Consider the following 25061-nt stretch of genomic DNA (forward strand, 5'->3'; position numbering starts at 1 on the left):
TTTTTTTACACTGAGTGGCAAAAGATCGCCTTGGACAGATGGGTTTTGGACACAATAAAAGATGGTTATACCATCCAGTTCAGGACCTTCTTCCCTGTTCAAGGACTCCTCTCACAAATTAATGCTAAGCGCAGAAATCAACTCCCTGCTAAGGGAAGGAGTAGTAGAAGAGGTCTCAATAAATCTAAGAAATTGGGGTTTCTACTCACACTATTTCCTAATTCCAAAGAAAGATGGAGGACTTCTTCCAATGCTGGATCTGAGGAAGTTAAATAGGTACATCCAAAGATTTCCCTTCAGCATATTAACTCTAAGATCCATTATCCCCTCCCTCCCCTGTCTAAACAGGTTTTACTGCTCCCAATCTCAAAGAAGTTGCTTTCATATTTCAATCAGATGATCACACAGGAAGTACCCTTATTTTGCCATAGGGCACCACTTTCAATACAGGCTCCTCCACTTTGGACTTTCTACTGCATTAAAATCTTTACAAAATGCCTAGCTGTATTGGCAGCTTTTCTGAGACCATATTTGTCCATATTTAGATGATTGCAAAGAGTCCTGTGGCATCTTATAAACTAACAGACGTTTTGGAGCATGAGCTTTCATGGGTGAATACCCACTTTGTTGCATGCATCCGACGAAGTGGGTGTTCTCCCACGAAAGCTCATGCTCCAAAACGTCTGTTAGTCTATAAGGTGTCACAGGACTCTGCTGCTTTTACAGATCCAGACTAACACAGCTACCCCTCTGATATTTAGATGATTGGCTCCTAAAAGGAACTTCTGAAGATGAACCAAAGGGTGTCACTCAGTTCAGATGCTCTATGTTCCAAAGGTTGGGATTTTTGATCACTGAAAAGAAATCTCTATTGAAGCCTTCACAAAATATCCTTTTCATAGGAGTACATCTTGACTACAGAATGGCAAGAGCTGAACTTCTGGAGGAGAAATTCCTGAAGAGGAAATCTACCATTCAGAACGTAAAGTTCTTCTTCTCCCTGCTGAGTCTTTTGGCATCATCCACGTATGTCACAACTTATATAGGACAAAGGCTGAGACCACCTTCAGCACTGTTTGGCAAGCAACCTGGGCCTGCAGTACACGACACAAACTTAATACCATTCCCAAGAAAATCCAGAAAACAGTCTTATGGTGAATGGACCAGGAACATATATGGAGGGGAGTGAAGTGCAACTATCCCTTTCCTTTCATGATCATTAGAATAGATGCCTTAAAAATGAGCTGAGGTGCACACCTCAACAACCTTTTAACAAGAAGTCTCTAGAATCTACAAGAGTGTCACCTTTATATCAGTCTTCTGGAGCTAACAGCAATTCATTTGGCACCAAGATCATTCCTCCCTCAGGTGCAAAGATCTGTGGTTCAAGCAGCCAGAGACAATATGAGAGCAATGTACTATGTAAACGAACATGGAGGAGCCAATTCCTCAGAGTTTTGCAAGGAGGCAGTGAAGCTTTGAGGATTTGTGTATAATTCACGAGATTTATCCAGTAGGGCTTCATGTGGCAGAACCTCTCAATCAGTTAGTGGCCCAATTAATCAGAGACTTTTCCCAGATGTATGAAGGGTCCTTGAAAGGTTTTGTGATCCAAGACAATTGGGACAGTTTTGCTCTTTGGGATATTCCACATATGTAGTATATATGAATTTTTATATTGTATAGAAATTTGCCACAAGATAAAACCCCAAATGTCATTGTTTTTGTTCAGGAGCAGGAGCTCTTTAGTATTGATGCTTGTGAAGAAGGTTACACAAGACTCAGCCAGGATGATACTTGTCACTCCAGCCTGGCCAAGACAGCGATGGTACACAGACTTGCTGCTTCTTTCCAATGTGTCGCCAGACCTTCTGTCACAGCAGCAAGGGAAAGCATACTATCCAGATCCACTTTCACTGCACCTGATAGCATGGGCAGTAGGACTCTGACAGAATTAGAGAAATCTTTCTTTGTAACTGTACGGTGTTTTACTTAATACTAGAAGACAATCAACTAGGAAATGTGATTTGAATGGAAAAGATTTTCACTATGGATAGCTGATAAGGGTATTGATCCTGTGTCAGCGCCTATTCAATCCAGAGTGTTTGGCTGTTTCTGAATAAAACGAGTTTATCTGTTACATCGCTTAGGGTACATTTAGCTGCAGTTGCGGCTTTTCATATACCAATATGTGGTAAATCTATGTTCTTGCATGATATTAAGAGGTTTCTGAGAGGTTTACTAAATATTTATCCCCCGTGAGAGAGTCTATTCTCCTATGGAATTTTAATTTAATGCTAACACAGCTTATGTCTGCACTCTTTGGACCTTTATCATCCTATTCTCTAGTTCATCTTTCGATTCAAACTGCATTTATTATAGAAATAATATCAGCCAGGCGGGTTAGTGAACTTCAAGCCTTAATGACTGACCCTCCATTTACAATTTTTCATAAAGTAGTTCTTCTTCTTCTTCGAGTGATTGCTCATATTGATTCCAATTAGGTGTGTGTGTGCACGACATGTGCAGTCGTTGGAAAGTTTTTCCCCAGCAGCATCCATCGTGTTGGCTGTGCAGCCCCCTGGAGTGGCACCTCCATAGTGCTTGTCATAGGTTTCACCCCTACTCTGAACTTTAGGGTACAGATGTGGGGACTTGCATGAGAACCCTTAAGCTTAATTACCAGCTTAGATCTGGTTGCTGCCACCACCCAAATTGTTAATGAGTCATTTAGGAAACTCTCTCTATCTTCTCCCCCAGAATATCTCTCCCTCTCAAGTACTGTAACCCTTCCCTGGGTAGCCTTGAGAGATTCCTCCACCAACTCCCTGGTGAACACCAATCCAAACCCTTGGATCTTAAAACAAGGAAGAATTAATCATTCCCCCTGACTTTCCCCACACCAATCCCGGATGAGTCCAGATCCAATCCTCTTGGATCTTAAAACAAGAAAAAATCAATCGGATTCTTAAAAAGAAGACTTTTAATTAAAGAAAAGAAAGGTAAAAGAAAAACTTCTGGGAGATAGCATACAAGCTGATCTCACAGACAACAGATTAAAAAACACAGAGGATGTTCCTCTGGGCAAAACCTTAGTTACACAAAAGAATACCCAATTTGATTATCCTTTTTATGCACAAGACAATATACAAATGAAAATAAAGATAAACCTATTTATTTATTCTCTACTACTCACTACTCTGATACGAGGCTGATTCCTGGATCTTTTCTTTCCAGAACAAAACTTAAGGAACTCTGAGACAAAGGAAAACTTCCCTCCTTCCTCTTGAAAAATCTTTTCCCCCCATTAGTTCCTCTGGTTAGGTGTCAGCTAGGCTAGGTGAACTTCTTAACCCTTTACAGGTAAAAGAGGCATTAACTCTTAACTGTCTGTTTATGACAGTGCTCTGTATATGACCCTGCCAACCTGATGCCTCCTCAGTTCCTTCTTACCACCCGTGACCATCGGTGGAACTGTGGCTTCTTGTTCAGCAGGGTCTCCACATTTCCCTAGTTCTATATACTTAGTGTTTGTTTTCCTTAGTTAAAGTTAGTTATTAGTTAGTACAGTGTTATTAATTCGCTGTCGGGAGTGTGGGGTTCTCCTTCAACCCAACTGCTCTCTCCCTGGGAACTCAGAGCATGCCTAAGTCCCAGGGGTTCAAACTGTGTAAGTCAACAAGTCTATGCCAATGGGAGACCCCCACAGCTCTTGCTTGAAGTGTCTGGGGGAAACACATCAGGCAGATAAGTGCAGGATTTGCAATGGGTTTTGCCCGAGAATGAAGAAGGAGCGGGAATTTAGACTGAAATAGCTACTCATGGAGGCAGCACTTAGACCACAGCCAGCATCGGAGTAGCAGGACCCAACACCAAGTGCATCAGAGTGTAGTACCCCAGCAGCAGCTCCGGTGCTGAAAGTGTCAGAGATGACTTGGCACCAGTTCCATTCCCCAGGTCAGAAGCAGCACCAGAAACAAAGGAGAAGTGATTCCCCAAATTTGGGACCCAAGCCCTTGAAACCAGCCAATGAGAGGAGCTGTAAAACCCAGGGAGGAGCCCCCAGTGCTGAAAGCTGCAGAGCCAGCACTGTCGACTTCGGTCCTGCAAGGAGGGCTTTTGAGTCTGGTGCAATTGGACTCACTGTGACAGGTGGTGGCGGAGGCACAACTGCCTTCCAACCCAGACACATCTGAGGCCGCGAAAGGCCTCATAGACATGATGGCATCATGGTCCCCAGCCCTTTGTGCAAAGCCCCTGATGCCACAGTGCGCAGCAGTGTCCCGCGGAAAGCCTGCAATGCTCTGCGCCTTAGTGCCGTCAGGGACAAGACACCGCTTGGAGTCCCAGCACCGCTTGGAGTCTCAGGGCCGATCACACTTGTGGCACTGATCAGACTTGTGGCACCGGTTCTGCTCACAGCGCCAGTCTGATTCACAACACTACTCCAGGGCTCGCCAGCGATCCCTTTCGTAGCATCAATCACCATCACGCAGCATGTCCTGGTCCTGGCACAGTCCATCTTGGCACCGTTCCGGGTCATTGCATGGACCCCACTTGTGGTACAGCTGAGGGGAGGGGCTGGGCACTTCAGGAGGCACTACTAATAAAAGGCCGCACTGTTCATCGGCACCAGTTGGCACATATCCCAAGAGTGGGACTATGCAGAGTCCATCTCAAAGAGCCTAGGTTACAAGTACCCTTCATTTTTACAGTCGAGTATCCTTCAGAACATGGATTTATATGAAATAGAGCAAGTGTTTTTGGGAACTCAGTGGAGTAGACCCTCAGCTGATGGAAACTGCCCACAATGGAGCTATGACATTTTCCACCAGCAGAGGATCTACTCTTATATGCCTAAGTATCTGAAGAGAGATATGCCAATTCTCTTGCCCACTCAGCTTCATGCCCTCAATTTGCAGTCAATGATTTTTAGAGCTCTTATGTGAGTGTAAATGTATAGGAAATTGTATACTGAGCCAGTAGCCAGTTGTGGTTGTGCGTCTAAGGCATATCCTGACAACCTCACCTGGCAAGCCTTGGAACGACAGATTCTGCACTTTGGGCTCGTCTTCATCTCTCCTCCCATCCACCTGTTTTTTTTTAAGTCTATTTCCCTTTCTTCTTTTTTCTCCTCACTTCAACCTTTGCTTGTTCCCTCTCCCCTCTCTCCCCATTCTATCCCACACTTTTCACTCCCATTCTCCCTCGCACTCACTCATTCTCTTCCTATAATTTGGTGACCCATTGGTGGGCTGCAGTGTTGTGCCCAGACTAATGGAAGGAGAGGTCCTTTCTTTTATTGGCTTTGTGCAGTTCTGCTGTACGACAATGAGCTACCATAATAACATTGTTTCCTAAAGGACTGACTGGGCAAAGAAGAGCTTTGTGCCAAATATCTGCCAATGAGAGACTAAAGTAATAAGGATTAGTAATGCAAATCATGCTGGGTGGAGGCAGTGACTCCACACTGGAGAGAGTATGTTAGAGGGCTTTCCCTTCACCCTTTCCCTTGGTTCTTGTCACACAGACAAAAAGCAGAAGAACAGAAGTTCAAAGTGCAGGCAACACAATGTTTTTTGGGGTTAGTTTCAAGCAAGCATGTCCACAACTCTGATGCCGCAGAGCCGTGTTTCCCAGTGTCCCATTCTCCCCCCTTGTTAGCAGGCATAATTATATGTGAAATACATGCCCTCAGTCCCACCCCTTACAACTTATGGTCATATTCTGTTCTAGGGGGGTTGTAACTCTGGGTCTTCATCTCACGTCTTTTGTATCTCATGGGAGGAGTAAGGAGTGAGGTTGTGCTACTGTCAGGGACAGGCATTTTTTTGGCTTTTTAGTGTTTTATACCTTCCCCACAGTCCCCCATTGCCCCTCCTGATAGGTTGCTTGACCTTGCCTTGAGATAGGAGTTAAGGCAGTCTTAAAATGTGCACTTGTATATTATACTCCCACTATGCCCAGTAACACTTTACCTGTTCTTAGCTGTTCCCATTATACTAACAAACCCATCTGGCTAGGCAGAAGCAATGTACACAATGTCTTTGTCCTTATTTCACAAATATTACTAAGAATATAAGTGTATCAAGATTCAAATGGGCAAACGACATAGAATTCTATCTCAGGCAAAAATAGAGTCCTGAATCCTATATTATCACTAGCACTCCTAACAGGTACACTATGGGAAGGCTGACATTGCATCCCAAAGTTTTTAGCTCAGTCTCTTGTACTAGCTTGGCTGGCCATAGAGCCCCGGCAGCTTTCTGATGTCATTATACATGGAGTTTAAGGCTTGTAAATTGTGAGAGATCCTACACAAGGCCACTTAGTTCCCCTTCTGAATCATAAGCATTTTAAGTAGGGTATAGGCCTTGTGCAGGCTCTCTGCACAGTATAAATTTGCCCTTAGAGGGTTGCATGCAACCTGGTTTTCTTTGACGGACAGCCACTGGAAAACACAAAGAACTCTCAATAAATCTCATTTACTGTGAATGTTTATTTCAGATACTAATTTGAATAGGTCAGGATTTCAAAGATATCGAAACATCCCCTTTTACTAGTATTGTGAGAGATTGTTTCAAATTAAAAGGTTATTTTCCCAGACTTGTCATTTAATTCCTAGTAATTGCATTTCAATTTGATATATCTCGTACGTTTTTGTTAAACATCAAGAATGGCTGATTTTATATGTTAATTAAACACTAATTAAATGTAAAGTAAATGCTTAGTTGAAACACTTAATTTAACTTGCTACCAGAAACCTCAGATATTGTGGTTTTGTGGAGGGGGGTTGGTGGGAAGCTACTTCACTGAGAGGAGGTTCATCATTTTTTTCCTAGAGTTTTAAATGTTTTTTTGCAGCAAGCTGTCAAAAGATGAGAAATCCTTTGGATTCTGAGCAATGGTGAAGAAAAGGTATTTGAAGTGCAATGAAGAAAAGGCATTTTTAAACATATAAATCAATAATAGGTATTCTGAAAAAAAGTCTGTTAATAACTTTTTCCACGTGATAATGCATGTATGAAATGTATATTCTAACAAATGGCTATTTTAAAATACCCAGTGTCCTTTATTTTGTCCAATCCTCTGTAATTATAAATAATTGCTGTTTATTGTGATGTTTTTATAGCACTGCTATAAGTCCACTGAAGACTAAAAACTGTATAAATGAATCAAATTTAGTTGGCATGTACTGAAAAATAGTACACCTTGAGACAGAAAGCATTCCCAAAATAAACATACAAGGTGGGGAAAGGGGGTATAGAATATGGCTTTGCCTGGTTGGTTTTGCACCAGTTGAGTGCAATAAAGTTTGACTCACATTGGTGTTCAACAAAATAACAGCTTAGGACAATGCAGGATCCTTTGTTGGACAACATGGCTGTGATTTTTTAATTAAATATTTATATAGAACTATAAATTTGTGTGGTGCTTTACAGGAAAAACAAACAAGCACAGAAAAACCCCAAACCCTTCACCACCTCCTAGGCTCATGGCAAAAAGCTCTGTCCTCCTTCATAGGACCCGAAACAACTGATAAGAAATGGTCTTCCCTAGCCAGAAGACAGAACAGAAACCTCTGAGCATTTGCCAGCTCTTGCTGGAATTTGGCCTGGTCACACAGCGTGAAGCCTTGGAGGTTTTGAAAGACATCTGGCCACCACTTCTGCCTCTCCTAGCTGGTGGAAGCCAGTGGAGAGTGCTTCAGCCTTCCTCTAGTGAAGATCAGCAATTCCTCTTCAGACAAGGCAAATTACTAGCTCCCTTAATGCAGGCAATAGTGAGGAACACTTTTTTTCTACCTGTTCTGAGACAAGACAAATCCACATATCCCTGTATGGGGTCAAAACTCACCCCCACCCTGGAGTTTGACTTAATTAACAAACAATGTGTTCATGAGATGAGGTGACAGACACTCAGGTAACATGATGGCCAGTCCACACATTTCCTAAGCTCGGCTGCACTTTGAGGTGCTAGTTCTGGGCTGCTCCGTCTAACTCCTACTTCTTTTGCCTCAGACCCAAGATACTTCTGTCAGGAAAACCCACCTCTAAAACTTGCTTCCTTCCTCTTTATCCCCTGCAGGCTTGATGTTGCGAGTAGAACTCACTACAGCCCTCCCCTCTAACACAGACCATTAACCCCTTCCTGCTCTGGGGTTTATCCGTGTACGCATCTGATGACTGGCATGCACCAATCATACTGTTCATACCACTATTTACATCCTCTGTGAAATGCAGCCTAATGGTTGTCATGATCCACCTTTGTTCCCACACAGCTGTACTTGAGAAGCCTCTGGATAAAAAGGCTGGTAGAAATTATGGCCCACCTGGCACCAAGAAACTCATCTACTTCATTGACGATATGAACATGCCTGAAGTGGACACTTATGGAACAGTGCAGCCCCACACACTGATCAGACAACACATGGACTATGGCCACTGGTAGGTGCCTTCCCCTGCACTGTGCTATTCATGCTGTTAATCTGGCACTAGGCATGCAGTGTTGTTGTAGCCATCTTGGTCTCATGATATTAGAGACATAAGAAGTGTGAGGTAATATCTGTTATTTGGACCCACTTCTGCTTTTGAGGTAACACAAAGCTCTTCTTCAGGTATGGGAAATTAACTCACAGCATCACAGCTATATAGGAAGTGGAACAGATTGTTTAGCATAAGTAGTTAACACATCTCAAGGCACCGTTCAAGGTGAAGTGGCCCGTTAACACCTCTCCAGTTATGGGGAGGAAAGGAGTGAAGGGCGGAGGGCTGGGGGAAGCATCCAGGGTTGTTAGTGGGTTACAGATTCTTGTGACAAGCCATAAATCCAGTGTCTCTGTTCAGTCCATGATTGTTAGTGTCTAGCAAAGTTATGAATTTAAGCTCCCAGGCTCCTCTTTTGAAAGTGTTGTGCAGGTTTCCTTTGAGAGTGAGGACTGATAGGTCAGATATAGAGTGATGGCTGTGTGGAAGGTGTTCACCCACAGGTGATAGGGTGTTTTTGTCTTTTATCATTTTCCTGAGTGAGTTCACTCGAGAGCATAGTGATTGTCTGGCTTCACCCACGTAATTGTTATTGGGGGATTTGGTGCATTGCGTGAGTGTGGCACTCAGATTGTGAAATGAGGGTGCAGCTCTCCTCTCTACTGTTGGCGTAGTTCTTTGTCTGCTTTCGTGGGTGGTGGGTCATATAAGCTGAGGGAGGCTGTGCTTCTGCAAACAGCCAGGCACAACTCCGCCCCCTGCTTACCACTGCTCCCTGGAGCTCCAGCCCCCCAGTGCTCCGCCTTTGGGATGGGGGGCTAACCTGGGTCGAGACTGGGACTGGGTGAGGCTGTGCTTCCGCAAACAGCCAGGCACAACTCCACCCCCTGCTTACCACCGCTCCCTGCGGCTCTAGCCCCCCAGTGCTCTGCCTTTGGGGCTGGGGGGCTAGCCTGGGGCGAGACTGGGACTGGTTGAGGCTGTGCTTCCCCAAACAGGCAGGTACAACTCTTCCCCCTGCTTACCACCGCTCCCTGCAGCTCCAGCCCCCCAGTGCTCTGCCTTTGGGGTTGGGGGGCTACCCTGGGGTGAGACTGGGACTGGGTGAGGTTGTGCTTCCCCAAACAGCCAGGCGCAACTCCGCTCCCTGCTTATCACTGCTCCCTGCAGCTCCAGCCCCCCAGTGCTCCGTCTTTGGGGATAGGGGGCTAGCCTGGGGCGAGACTGGGACTGGGTGAGGCTGTGCTTCCGCAAACAGGCAGGTACAACTCCGCCCCCTGCTTACCACCGCTCCCTGCGGCTCCAGCCTCCCAGTGCTCCGCCTTTGGGGATGGGGGGCTAGCCTGAGGCGGTACTGGGCCGGTGGCTGTGCTGGTGGGGTGGGGCTAGCTTCCCCAGCTGGCGGTTCACATGCTGCCCATGCCTACTTTAGTTGTACACACATCTACGGACATGCTCTATGGCTCGTCTTCAATTAGAGCCACTGGAATGACTCATATAGTGTCGTACAAGAAACTGTCCAAGTCCTGTGATTTCTGTCACTGTTCTCTGACAATAATTTGCAGATTTTATTCAAATGTGGCCAATTTTGGGGAAGCCTCACTCTTTCCTGGACTTACATCATAACTACTGCCTTGAAAACTGATTGCTTGCAACAGGCAATACATAGCACTGAGACGAGTTGCCTGGCCTGGGATATGATTTCCATGTGATTGATACAGTTATAATGGATATTTACCAAGAAATGCCACTCTACAGCCGGTGATCATGTATTCACCATAAACACTGGTGGTGTGATAAGATCGCCAGTGATGGACATAAATTATATGTCCAAACAGACTATCTTAGGACCCTGCTTAGAGATTGATCCAGTTGGTGTTTGATCTACTAGGTGGCTGTGTCCTGTTGGGATTTGCCATGATAATAAATGTGTTATTATTGGACCACAAGTCTTTAGTATAAAAGAGCTGGTATTGTTTCTTGAGTAATAGAATTAGCATGGAAGTGAGCATTTCCCAGCACAGGTGTACTGAAGAAAACCAGTTCCAATGTCTCTCAAAGTGGTGGCCGCGTGTTATTACAGCCAGAAGCACAGAATGCTCACGCCCCTTCCTGCTGGGAAATAAAGGGAGTTGTGATTTGCTTCCCAATGTGATGTTCAGATCAACCCCCTGGCTCCCAAGCACTCACACCCATCAAAGGCTTATTGCGAAGGGGGATGAAATTATGTGGGTCTGTGAGAGGAACCAAAGTGCCGGGGAGCAGAAGCATGGGCACTGGGGCATGAAAGGACTGCGAAGTGGTAAAGTACAGATTAAATAAAAAAGACAGAGCTTATTCAGATGAGATCCACATGCTGCCATTTTCCCTAATTCCCCAGCTCTGCCTTCTCTGTGCATAAGGATACATTCTGTACCAGACATGTCCCCTTTGACACTCCATCATTCTGCCCAGATGCAGCTGTTGCTATCGGGCATGTTCCAAAGAACCCATCTGGCTTTCCATGCAGCCCCCTTTGACCCCCATGCTTTCATCACAGTCAGATTAGGTGGCCCTATAGGAGGTGAACAAGGTTCCCTGGAGTGCATTAGGCTGAATGGGCACTTTATGCCTGTCATAGCCCCCTGTACTTCCCCTCTCTGCAATTCAAAAAGAGTCTTAGAGAAGATCAGTGGGTCTGCACCCCAGTCCTGGACCCATCACTGGCGTGCTGTGACCTGAGTGGAGATGCAAGAGGAGCCATTCAATAATGGGTTCATCAGGCTGGTACAAATGAGGGCAGCTGTTGATCTGTGAAGCCACGTGCACACAGCAACAGCATGTCAAGGTTTCATGGAAACTGTGGATGAAAAGTAGAGAATGGATCCAAACCCCCCTGTGCCTTGGGACAATATGTATCCAGATCTGGACTGTGTGGGTTCTACCTCTCTCTATAATTATTATTATTATTTGTATTGCAATAGTACCTATGAGGCCCAGCCTGGGACCATGGCCTGATTGTGCTAGGTGCTGTGCAGACACAGAACAAGTCTCTGCCTCAAGGAGCTTACAAGAGACAACAGATGGCTATAGACCAGCAGGAGAGTACAAGGAAACAATGAGACAATATTGGTTGACGTGAGAGGCAGTGGCTTCAGCACACCCGTGGCCTAACCACAGTCAGTTTATGTCTGAACCCTTATGTGCCTAACTTGGAACTGGAGCTGGGCCTCAGCTCTGTCTCTATTGTGAGCTACCGCAGCACTGGACACTTATTCACACATGCTCTTGTTGAGTTTAATATTATCAGAAGCGGAGTCACTACCAACATCAAAAAATCTGTAGAGTTCCCTGTTGTCTCCTATTCATAGGTGCTCATATTTCATTTCTTTGTGTAGTTTTAATGATCCCTTGCTAGTTCATATTGAAATAGTAGCAGATAAGCCCTAGATTCATGTGCCTGGACTCAGTGTTGGAAAATGGTTTCTTAAAGAGGAAAAATTACTTGCCAAGGGAGGACCTGGTGTCAAATTCGTGCAACTGTGTTTGGAAGCTGAACTGCATTGCCCTTATTCATAGATGATACTCTAGGGCTGGTGAGTGTTGTAGCACTCTTACTTGTTGTGTGCATGCTCTTCAGACACATACATCCAATACTCCAGCCCTGGCACTTTGGTGTGCTACCCTGGGGCTGGATGGACGTGCACAATTGCAAGACTATCACTGATGCACTCAGATACAGCACCGTTACCTATACATGCATATGTGTCAGATTCCCTCCACGTTCCCAGTCAGGAAGCTGAAACAATTACATAAGGCACAATTCCTTTCCCATTTCTATATGTGGGGAGGGGTAGCTTGCAGTCTTTAGTTAGTGCTTAGTAGTAACAATTTGGCTTCACAGTGACATGAAAAGGAATAAAGACCACGTCAAGGTGAACAGGAGGATCAGAGAAGATGCAAAACAGAAAAAGAAAAATTGAGAGATGGTGTGGATATATGATCAAAAAACACATGACAGGGTCCTATATTTGTGGATCATTGAGACACTGAAAATGCAATAGCTTCATCCAAAGTTAATTTCCTTTGTGCCCCAATCTACAGCTAACTGGAGCCAGGAAGGGACTCTCATTGATGGCATCCAAATTAAAAGAGGTATCTTGCAAGCACTTATCACCAGTGCTATCTGTGGTATTGATGCCTCCACTGACATGAATTCTCCCTGAGCTAAATTGCGGTTATTAAATCAGCGAAGAGCAACAACCAGTTAACCATTTGTTTTACATGAATGATCTGAAATGATATGGACTGTCACAAAAGGAGATGCAGAGCGCGATGATGTGTCTAGGAAAGTTTGGTGAAGCTATAGTCAGTTGACTAACCGGATAACTGCCGGCGTGATCAAGTGGGGTCAAGAGGAGAAGCAAAAAATTGACATCCAAACAAGAAACCTCCTGGTGATACGCAGAATAATGAATCTATATCAAGACATGGACAGGATGTACATCCAACGATACAATGGAGCAAAAGGTGTACTATAGGTAGAGGTAGCAATTGACAATGAAGAATATAATATCAAACTATGTAAGAAGTCAGCCAGAGCAAAAGATCATCTAGTTGTGATAACAAGCTAAGGCAGAGTGCATCCCAGCCCAAAAAAGCATAAAGGAAAGGAGAAAGCAAACTGCCAAAGAAAGACTTGGAAAGATTTACACAGGAATCAATGCACAGACAGCGGTGGAGAGCTCGAAGCCATTAGTGATCAAAGATTAGCAGATTCATCTCTTGTAGGAGGATCCCTGAAAAGAGAGACCAAGAGCCTCAGTGTGAGTGCACAAGAACAGTTGTTAAGACTTAATTATGTTCAAAACAAAATTGACTGACAGAACTGCTCCCTGAACTGCAGTGTGTGTGTTCTGAAAAGGAAGAGGTGGTGGAGCATATATTGAGCACTTCTAGGAGCCTGGCTGGGAGAGAATACAGAAGTAGACACAATGAAATCACCAAGTGTCTGCATTGGAGCCTCTCTGGCAAGTATTGATGTAAACGAGCCATGTGGTATTATGACCACCAAATCGAAAGTGCTCCAGAGAATGCAGAGGCTCAGATTTTATGGGATCTGGTAGTTGTCACAGACTGAGTGGTGCAGGCAAACAGGCTGGACAGAGTTGTAGTAGCAAAGAAAACAAACAAGACCCTGTTAATTGCTATTGCCATTGCAGCAGACAGAAAGATAAAAATGAAACAAGAAGAGAAGATGGTGAAGTATAAAGAATTCTGCCATGAAGAGGAAAACAATGAAAAACTACAACAAATACAATCTCAGTGATCACTTGGAACAATCGGTAAGGGTATGAATGGGCAGCTCCAGAACATGTTAGATTGCAAGACATGATCAGTGACCTCCAGAGGACAGCGCTGTTGGGCACTGCAAGAATTTTAAGGAAACTCAAAGGAAAATGAGTGCATTTGAGCATCTAAAGTACAGGAATTCTGCAGGGTTTAACAAACATCCTGACTATTCAATCCTAGAGTTGGTTCATGGTCAGGATTTATTGGCGACTTATGGGGATACATTTTAGACTATAACTTTCGGCTTTTTATTCTTAAAGATCTTGTACGTTGTGAAGGCTGTTTGTTTTTAAAAAAATCCCCATGATTTGATACTGGGGGATAATAACAGTAGTACTTGTTGTGTCTAAAAAGCCATCAACTGAAATCAGGACCCCACAGAGCTAGTCCCTGTACAGACACACAGGAAGGCATAGTCTTGTCCCAAAGAACATAGTCTTTGATTCTGGGTCTTGGTGCATGAACTAAAGTCATCTAGGTTACACAAGTGTGTTACCACTGCTCCAGACCTGGCCCTGACGGGAGGATGTGCTGCTACAAGTCTGTTGCTAATAGGCTGCAATTATTGCGTTGCTTTGTTTGCCACAGGTACGACAGAAACAAACTGTCCCTGAAGGAGATCATGAACGTGCAGTATGTGTCATGTATGAACCCCACTGCAGGGAGTTTCACCATCAACGCACGACTTCAGGTAGAGTCAATTAATCGACACACTGATAATCTATTAAATGACTGGGGGAGTTAGAATATTATTAGAATGGTCTTTAAAAGAATAACCTGAAGGGGCAGATTATGGTCATGATGCTATAGTTAATACTCCAGCCTTAAGAAACATGGCCAAATTCTGCTGTCACTTACATCAATGTAAATTCATTTAAATCAGTGGAGTTACTCTAATTTACACTGGTGGAACAGAAAGCAGAACTGTCCGTTATTCCTCGTTTTTGGCCCCTTTCCCACCATATTTCCTAACACATTACTGCTCACAGTTTGAGAAGGACTCTCACTTTTGCCAGCCAGCAACAGCCTTCACAGTAATGCAGATTGAGTTTGCTTTTATTTATCTAGTGTTATCCCGGGAATGTAGTTACTCACTTTCTCTGGTTTGAGTTGTAAAAATCCTCATGTGACCAACTAAATTTTCCTTTGCCAAAGAGATGAAATACAATGAAAATAGGAAAGAAGATGATCCAGAGTTATAATAGCTAACGCTAACATGGATTTGGAAAAGATATTAAACCTCATGCTTAAGGGTTTAAGCCAGCCACTGACTGTCAGGGATTAGGAGGAGACCTAACATAGGAGGCAGATCATACCACATCTGCTTTGTGCCATAGAACATAAGAACGGCTGTACCGGGTGAGACTAAAGGTCCATCTAGCCCAGTATCCTGTCTACCGACAGTGGCCAATGCCAGGTGCCCCAGAGGGAGTGGACCTAACAGGCAATGATCAAGTGATCTCTCTCCTGCCATCCATCTCCATTCTCTGACTAGGTGCCAGGTTGTTTGTTCCATCATCCGAGGCATCTGATTCTGGCCAATGTCAGAGAGAGGGTAGTGCACTAACTGGATCTCAGCTCTGAACCAGTCTAGCAATTGCTTCGTTTAATAGGCAGCAGGTTTAAAACAAATTTAAGGAAGTACTTCTTCACACAATGCATAGTCAACCTGTGGAACTCATTGCCAGGAGATGTTGTGAAGGCCAAAAATGTAATGGGGTTCACATCAGAATTAGATAAGTTTATGGAGGATAAATCCATCAGTGGCTATTATTCAAAATGGTCAGGGATATAACCCCATGATCTGGGTGTCTCTAAGCCTCTGACTCCCAGAAGCTGGGACTGGACAGCATGGGGTGAATCACACGATAATCTCCCTGTTCTGTTCATTCCCTCTGAAACATCTGGCACTGATCACTGCAGGAAGAGAGGATACTGGGCTAGATGGACCATTGCTCTGACCCAGTATGGCCATTCTTATGTTCTCCTATTTAACTTGTGAAAAGTGTTCTCTTATCTGAGCTTGTTTATTTGCCATTTTAACTTAAAAACTGTAACATAATGACCATGAAATGCAATTGACAATTCCACCCTTTGGGAGCGGATGCCTCAGAAATGGCTCATCAGCTTGAGCTATTGGGTTGAGAAATCACAGTAGGAAAACTGATTGCTTTCTGATCAGCTCAATGAGCCCAGACTCCCATTCAGCAAGAAAGGAGGCCAACCCAGTCTGAAACCTTTCTTTGTTTTCCTTCCCTCCCTCAGCGCCACTTCAGTGTGTTTGCTCTCTCCTTCCCTGGATCGGAAGCTTTGTCCACCATCTACAGTGTCATTCTAACTCAGCATCTGAAACGGGGGAATTTCTCTGGGCCTGTGCAGAAATCCTCTCAGCAGCTGATACACCTGGCACTGGGCCTGCACCAGAAAGTAGCTGCTACTTTCCTGCCAACGGCTGTCAAATTCCATTATATTTTCAACCTCAGAGACTTCTCCAATATTTTTCAAGTAAGTGCAGTACCTTTCCTCCTGGGGCACTCAAAGGTTGACCAAAGGTAGGATGTGGAACTTATGGGTGTGTGGTCCCCTTTCTGTGCCAGTCCAGAGCAAATTAACATTAATGGGAGGTATACAGGCTCACCGGGGCTGCGTATGCTCCATGTGGCTTTCAGCCCAGTCTGCCAAGAAAATGACAACACACGTTTTTTTGGAGTAAAATATTTTTTCATATAGTAACTGAGACCCAGATCCTCCAGGATACTTAGGCACCTAGGTACTTTGGAGGATCTCTGGTCCTGAAGTTCCTTCCCCTATTGCCCATGTGGTTTCCCCTTTGTTAGACATTCAAGCCTGTGAGATCAGCTGAGGAGTGGGGAAAACGATTAGGGTTGCCAAGTGTCTGGTTTTTGACCGGAAAGCCCGGTCTAAAAGGGACACTGGCGACTCCAGTCAGCAACGCTGATCAGTCTGTTAAAAGTCTGGTCAGCGGCGCAGTGGGGCTAAGGCAGGCTCCCTGTCTACTGTGGCTCTGCGCAGCTCCTGGAAACAACAACATGTCCCCCCTCCAGCTCCTACGTGTAGAGGCAGCCTGGTGGTTCCACATGCTGCCCCCAGCCCAAATGCCAGCTCTGCAGCTCCCATGAGCTGGGAACCACGGCCAGTGGGAGCTGTGGGGGCAGTACCTGCGAACGGGACAGCGTGCAGAGCCACCTGGCCATGCCTACGCATAGGAGCCGGAAGGGGGACATGTCACTGCTTCCAGGAGCTGCCTGAGGTAAGCACTGCCCAGAGCCTGCACCCCTGATCCCCTCCCATGCCCCACCTCCCCTTCCCTGGCCCTGATTCCCCTCCCACCCTCCAAACCCCTCTGTCCCAGCCCAGAGCACCCTCCTGCACCCCAGATTCCTCATTCACGGTCCCACACCAGAGCTTGCACCCCCAGCCAGAGCCCTCATCCTTCCCCCCGCACCCCAGGCCCCTGGTCCTGCCCCAGCCTGGAGCCCCCTCCTGCACCCTGAACTCCTCATTTCTGGTCCCACCTCAGAACCCACACTCCCAGCCCAGAGCCCATACCACTTCCCACACCCCAGCCCCCTGCCTCAGCCCAGAGCCCCCCCCCACACCCTGAACGCCTCATTTCTGGTCGCACCCCAGAGGCCACACCCCGAAGCAGAGCCCTCACCCTCCCCCGGACACCAAGCCCCATCCCCAGCCTGGTGAAAATGAGCAAGTGAGTGAGGGTGGGGAGAGTGAGCAACTGAGGGAGGGGGGATGGAGTGAGCAGAGGTGGGGCCTCAGAGAAGGGGTGGGCCAGGGGGCAGGGAAAAGATGTTTGGTTTTGTGCTAGTAGAAAGTTGGCAACCCCAAAAGAGGTCCAGTGATTAGGGGTACTAGCCTAGATCTTAAGAGAGAGAGGTTTGATTTCCTTGCTCATGCACAGATTTCCTGTATGACCTTGGCCAGGTCACCTAGATCTAGATTTATAATGATATTTAGGTGTTGTTACACTCAGTGTCGCAATGCCTAACAGAATTAGGATCCTAAAGCTCATTTTCAAAAGAGATTTAGGGACTCAGGAACCAAAATCCCATTAGTAGGTAATGGGGTTTAGGCTCCTAAGTGCCTAAATCCCCTAAAATAATATTAAGGATCCTAAATCAGTTAGGTGTTGCAATGTTGAGGGCTAGTGCCTAAATACCTTTAACAGTCTAGTCTCTCTAGGCCTCAGCTGCCCACATGTAAAATGGAGAGGATAACCTGCCCTCCCGCACAGGAGGGCTGGGGGATAAATACACTGAAGGTTGTGAGGCACCTTCAGTGTATTTATGGAAGGGTTGCTAGGGAAGGCACAGACTGTTGAGAAGTATGAGTGAGGGTGATTTCTATGAGAGAGAAGAACAGGTGAGCAGTTGTTTCTCAAACGTAGGATCAGTCACAGCCCCGTAGTGGGAGTAGATGACAGAAACAAATTAAAACAAGCCCATGATGAAGGCCAGGCTTTGTGAATGGGCTGAGTGAAACACAGTGGCACTGTGCTTTCCATGGCACGCACTGGCTGCCAAGACAGACTCTGCTCACCAGAAATAACAGATAAGAACAACTCTCCAGTCCTACAGGGGTGATGAAAGAAGGAGCAGAAATAGCAGCAGAGAAAGCCATATTGTAACTTGCCCCCAGATCAGAATTCATTACAAATACATGGAAAGAAATCATTGTTCTACCTCTGCAGAGCCCCAGTCTGTGGTGAGGCTGATACTAGTTGGGGAACTGGTTGATCATGTTGATTGTTATTTCAGGTTAAGATTCTACCTCCGCAGACATTTGTTTAAATATTTGCTTTCTGCACATCTCAGAAATAGCAACTGCAAAGCAACACCCACACCCTCAAGGACAGACCTCTACTTCTTATGCCATTGCTCTGCTCCCCTAGCCCTCCTCCCTTACCTCTTGGTGAAAGCATCGCCCTTCCCTTGCTCAACTCAGTCCTCTTGCCTCTCCACTCTGCAGCCTTCTCTCATCTCACCTCTGCTGTCTTCTCGCATGCACAGTCCTGGAGCTTCCTCCTGCCCCTGTTGCTCAAGATGATCATTTCCATCCCTCCTGAAACTCCTCCTGCAGCACCGTGCAACTCCAGCGAACCCGTGAAATAATCCCTTCCTCTGGCCACCAGGGCACTGTGTGTCTGTACCTGCCTGTCTAGCTATTGGTCAGCTTCTTGAAAGCACCTATCTCCAGCCCCCCCTTTGCATCATTCACTACACACCATACATCAGTGCACTGGGTGAGGCAAGGGCTCCTCCAGAGCTATATTAACCCCCCCACACACAGACACACACACATATGCTCAGCTGCCGCATGCTTCTAAATGTCATAGTAACATCATATCGGGTGTATGGTGGATGCCCAAGTGGCGATTTGTAAAAGGCTGTAACTAACTCAAATCCAAACCAATTCCCACTGGATCACTGAAAGATGATTCTCCTTAAGGAGACCAAGTCCCCTGCTAAACATGAGCTTTTGACTCCGTTGTCTCAGCACCAAAAAGAAGTTGCAAGGTTTTTCTTTTACAATGGGAAAAGTTATTTTTTTTTTCACTCTTCTCATATTCCTAAATAGCCACACAGTTTTGCTCAAAGAATCCTGAGGCAGAGATCAAAACTGGACGCCTAGAGGAGAAAAGTTTTGGATAGTCATGAACAGCTTACCATGGAAGCTGAGAATGGGAACTGTTACATACCCTGATTATAGCCCTTGCTGTCACTTTTGCTGTCACTGTTTTAAAAGTGCATGTCTTTAAGGTCAGAATCTTGTAACCCATCAGAACTAAGTAAAAACTTTTTAGAAACTAATGGAAAGACAAGAATCTCAGCTCTGCTGCAGGCTGGAGCAGGAGCTTATAACTTCCATGGGTCAAGAGTATCAGACCTTAAAAACTGTCAGTGGTGGAAGGCTGAGTGTCATCAGGCCTTGGCTTTTCAGATCAGGGTCACTTCAAATCCCTGCGTTTAGCCAAACTGTATTTTGAAGGAGTGACGAAGGAAGAAGAAACATTTTTATGGCAAGTTGTTTAATTTTTTTAAATGAGGTCTGTTTGAAAGGTGCTCAGAGGCGTGGAGTGGTAGGAGTTGTCCTCACAGAGCTGCATTACAGGGCAGAGAGCAGGTGAAGTGATAAGAGCTGCAGGTTGCTTCTGGTTATCACATGGTTGCAAAAGGAAAGAAATCATGTTTCTTCTGTTGTGGCTGTTTGTTTATGATGTGGTTTGGTTTTCCTGGAAACCCTTCCTCAGCAGACCATCATCTCCTCCTCCTGTCTCAATTTCCCATCTAGTTTGCCCTGTTTGTGGAAGCTGATGTGGAGACCATTGAAATCAGCATTGAGCTCTGTCTTTGCCTTTCCAGTCGCACTGAGTTACGGTAAACGCATCACATTTTCAAACTGAAAAACAGAAAATGCAAGAAGTATTGTTGTGCCATAGCGTGGAATCCTCAGTCATCAGAAAAAACAGATAGAGAAATCTCACTTGCCTTATCCTTTGGATGGATAAAGAAATGTGCAGATGCCAGTACTGTAGATAATAATAGTATAAAGGCCTTTTGAAATTCAGTTTAATCCTGAATAAACAATCAAGTGCTTGAGCATATAATAGCTTCATATATAAAGGGCCTTTAGTGAATGCTGTCCCACTAGCTATTTTCTAACTGCAGGAGCAGCTCATGGTAACAGGTATGTGGCACAAAACCTATGCAAATTGAAATGCCTGAGAGGTCCACCTTTGGAACTTTCCGCCTTTGTGATGTTTTACTGCTGACTTTGCGCAGATGGTTAACTGCTGTTCCACTTTTGATCTGCTCAAAGAATCTGTCATTATGACATTATCTTAGCTGTAGCTAAATATTGAATCAGTGATTTACAATCCCTGCCTGATTCCCTTTGTCAAAATAGGCTGACAGTCCTTATTACAGGGACTGTGCTAATTGTCTTACGCCAGGAACCTTTGCCTTAGTTGCTGCTGCTAATGGAGAATGAGTGAATGTAAATCTACCTGTGTATGTGAATATTGCCCAGAAGAGTATGCTCCAAAGTAGCCATCTGCAGAAATCGTTTCTGGCAGCGATCTGCTGACTTGCTTTTATGTTGTTCAGACTTTCAGAGTGCCTGCATATATAATACTCAGTGCCAGCTTGATTGGCTGGCTAATGGCCTGCGTTGCACAGTGAGAGTGACTCACTATGGATTTCACTGAAGGTGAATCCTAGTGGAATTCACTCCATTTTTCTCCAAAATGCTAGAGGGTTTAGGCTAGACAAATAGATGACGTAGCTGAATGTGAAGGAACCTGACACAAACCTAGTGGCTGGAGGGTCTTTTGGCAGTACTGAGTAAACTGTGTCAAATGGTGCTCAAATTTGCCTTGACTAGACAAGAATGTTCCGTGCCCTCCTTTTGGGACTTGAAGCACCTACAAGCTATTCTAGAGCAGTGTTGGCAGGTCCCGAATATTACTATTGAATGTGATTTCCTCCAGTGCTCAACTTCTCCTCTCCCTTTGGCCAGGCCAGGATGAACTACAATGGTCCAGTTGCTAGGTGACGAGTTGGCATTATATAATTAGGGCAAAATATGTTTACGGGGTGGTTTGCTACACTTCTTACACTTGGCATGGCAAAGTGACACTGGAAACAGCCTGTCACAGCACAGATGTGACCTGCAGACTATTGCCCGGTACCTGGTTTGCTTTAGAATTGCTCTAGTCTCCACAGGAGCACATTGGACAAATTGCCAAGTGGTAGGGGGATGAGTTTGGGGATTGGCTTTGATAAAGCAGAAGAGAAACTGACAATTGCTTTGGATAGAAACAGGAAGACTAGGAGAAAGTTGCACCTGGAAGTACTGAACCAGTGGAGAGACAGTACTTTCTTTGGCCAATAGGCAAGTACATTTAGAGCTGCTACGGAATGGAAAAGCTGCAAGTCAGGTCTGTACTTATGGGCATTCCTTTGCGGTTTTGAATAGGAATAATGAGAATGTTTCCCAAACTGGTGGCAGGAGGGTGCAGCTGCTATCTGTGAGCCAAGAGACAACAATGCAAAACTCAAACCTACAAAACCTAGGAGATACAGTGTAAAGCTGTGTACCTACATACATCACCTACTAACACAGATGCTCATCAGTTAGGAGGAAGGATGGCCCATGGTTAAATGCTAGGCTAGAGTTAGGAGAGCTGAGTTCAAGTCCCTGCTCTACCACAGAGTTCCTCTGTGACCTTGAGCAAGTCTCTTAGCCTTTTGCCCAGATCCTCAGAAGTCGTTAGGCACCAAACTCCCATTGATTTTAACAGAAATTAGGAGTCTAAATACCTTAGAGGTTCTGTGGCTCTGTTCACCATGTAGAACAGTACTTACCCACCTCCCAGGGGTGTTGTAAGAATAATGACCCTAAAGGTTGGGAGGTGCTCTGATCCTAAGGGAATTGGGGCCATATAAAAAGTACCTTTGACAAACACACACTAGCAAATCAACCCTGCTCAACTACGTAGTCTCTTACAGACCGGCAGGCCTCATATCAGTCTTGCCTCCTCCGTTGTCCCTCAATCCCAGCTATCTCAGCTCAGGGAATCCCTATTCCACTTTGTGTCCATCTCTGTTGTGGGACTGCGACTGCGTGACTTGCCTGCCATTCCCAGAATTCCAGCTCTTTCGAAGCAGCGCCAGGGCAATGCACCGGAAATGGCTTGTGCTCTGTTTTTGTCAATAGGAGGAAGCCTTACTGTGCTGTGCCAAAGGACTCCTAAAGGAATGCTGTCCATACCCTTACCCAGACATGGTGACACACTGCATTTGCTTGAGCTGGGAACAAGCCCCACCAAAACCCCAACAGCCTGTTCTTGCTGGCTGGCCATATGGAGGCTGGGTGTATGCGTTCTGACTTCCCATACATACTCTATTCCAGTTTGGCTGGCTGCTTTGCCTCTCTCTTGCCCTGGCCCTCCATGTCATTGTTCTGCCATTGCATACCCCAGAATTGTAGCTGTTGTGTATAGGAACTGGGAGTGTCTCTTTAAAGAGAACACAGAGAGCACCACTAAAGGGCTCACTCACTATTGACTTGGAACCTGACTGTGCCTGTGTGATTTCTTCCTGTTGTGTACACTAAGGACACAACAGTAGCCCTGGAGGGGTAGCTTGTAAACACCCACTCCGCTGCTGCATTAATAACAGTACTTGGATTCATTCCTTCCATGGACAGGGGCAAGGGCAGCTCTAGCTTTTTTGCCGCTCCAAGTATGGCAGGCAGGCTGCCTTTGGTGGCGCACCTGCGGGAGGTCCCTGGTCCCATGGGTTCGGTGGCAAGTCGGCCGTGGGTATGAAGGCGGTCTCATTGTTGCCCTCACAGTATCCGGCAGGATGCCCCACGCGGCTTGCAGCCCCAGGCACGTGCTTGATGTGCTGGTGCCTGGAGCCACCGCTGCACAAGGGTCGCTTAACAGAGCCAGCTATTTTAAAAATTATTTTAATTTGTAATTGAACTAAGAGGATTAAAAGTCATTTATTTCCGGGACATTTTTATACAGGATAAGCTGTGATTTTTACCCTCTTGTTATAACCCTTGTACTAGGGCAACTTCAGGTTTACTCCTCGCAGCCCCCTTTGTGCCTCTCATCGGCCCAGAGTATGATAATCCTGGACTCCATCCATACCCCTAGCAAGCAGGGAAGGCTGTGCTGTGACCCTTGGCATGGCATTACTGGCCATCATCTCAGCAGGGCATAGTTATGATAATGGAGGCTAGGAGCCATCTGTCCTGTTTTCTCCATTTCCTCCACAAACTTTTGATTGCCTGTCCGGAAGGCCCCAGTGAGCCAATTACTTTGTTTTACAGGATGCAGTGCTCGGGAGATAGAAACCATGAGCAAAACAAAATAAACCCAACATTCGTGGTTCATTTTATACCTTTTTGCACTTCAAGTCCGCAATGAGTGTGATAATATTTCAGGTTTTGGATGAATGCTTGGAGTGTTGAATTATTAAACATCAAATAGTTGAAAAACAAGATTGCAAATTATCCGTTTATTCCCAGTATATTTATTCCTAGCATATGGCAGTATGCAAAGGAAAGGCTGATGGAGGTCCAGACTGCTCCAAGACTGCAGTGCATGCACATTCCCAACAGAGGCCTTTACTGTTGCTAGTTTTGCTGTCTAGGGGAGCAATATTTCCATGTAAAGATGATGCAATGTATTTCATGCGTGCCGTGGTGGCAGCAGAAGGAAGAAAGAACTTCCCGGTGTCTTCCACCACACAAACCCCTTGTAGCCATGTAGCACTGAATGTATGTCTGCTCAGGGGAGCCCGTGGGTGTAGAAAGATTGCTCCTTTAGTGATGTGACACAGAGCCATGAGGTATCTCGGACCATACTAGACAGTAAATCCAGGGCTGCACTCTTGATCCCAGATGATACGAATGGCTTAACTTGTAAACATAAACCACTAGTTCTCAACCTATTTACCATTGTGGGCCGCATATGCAGTTCTCTGTGTGTTACGTGGGCCACATCCACACAGTATATATACTACCTGAATGGCTCTGAGGATGGCATATGGGCCGCAGCTGTGGGCTGATTAGGCCGCAAGTGGCCCATGAGTTGAGAACCACTGCTATAAACCAAGAAAAGTGCAATGATTGGTTTTCCATGCAGGGCTTCTTGCCATTGGGAGCCGAGTCTTGTCCAGCACTCTCGTGAATTCACACTGTTGATGGGTGGGGCTAAGTGCATTTTGCAGCCTACCTGAACTACTTTCTTTGGGCCTTGCCTGGTTAGTTAATATATCTCAGACCAAGGTCTGGACCCAGTAAAGAAGTCAGGGTTTCTGTGCTGTAAATCCATCCATGGGGATGCTCCCATCCTGCCTGCCTGCATCCCGGCACTGGGAGCCAGAGAGATGTGCTGACATGTAAATACGATTTGACTGATGTTTGTCATCATGCTGTGTGCCACCACAGGCTGTGAAGACATCTGCTTCCAGACCAAGGGAGGTATTAATGAGTGTAGTGGTAGCAAAACAGCTTGCGAGTGTGGGGATCTGCTCCTGAAGACTATTAGAGGCAGGTGTAACCTGCTGTGGAAGCGCAGCAGGATAAGATGGACTGAACTGCAGTGTTGCAGTGATTTGTCTCCCTGTGTAGAGATAATCATGTTATGTGGTTTGTAAGGCTAACATCAATGCTCAGAAGTAAGCAGCTCAT

General features: G+C 45.6%; 1 protein-coding gene across 6 annotated transcripts in view; it reads left to right on the plus strand.

The window, feature by feature from the left end:
- Positions 1-25061, plus strand: part of DNAH9 (dynein axonemal heavy chain 9) — a 392191-nt gene that overhangs the window by 143275 nt on the left and 223855 nt on the right. For all 6 annotated transcript variants that reach the window (XM_030534286.1, XM_030534287.1, XM_030534283.1 and 3 more), the window contains 3 exons: positions 8282-8447; positions 14406-14508; positions 16083-16322. In XM_030534286.1, the coding sequence (XP_030390146.1) occupies positions 8282-8447; positions 14406-14508; positions 16083-16322 (509 nt within the window). The remainder of the gene's footprint in view (positions 1-8281; positions 8448-14405; positions 14509-16082; positions 16323-25061) is intronic.

The sequence above is a fragment of the Gopherus evgoodei genome, chromosome 15 (genome assembly GCF_007399415.2).
Source record: "Gopherus evgoodei ecotype Sinaloan lineage chromosome 15, rGopEvg1_v1.p, whole genome shotgun sequence".
In the NCBI taxonomy this organism is placed as follows: Eukaryota; Metazoa; Chordata; order Testudines; family Testudinidae; genus Gopherus; species Gopherus evgoodei.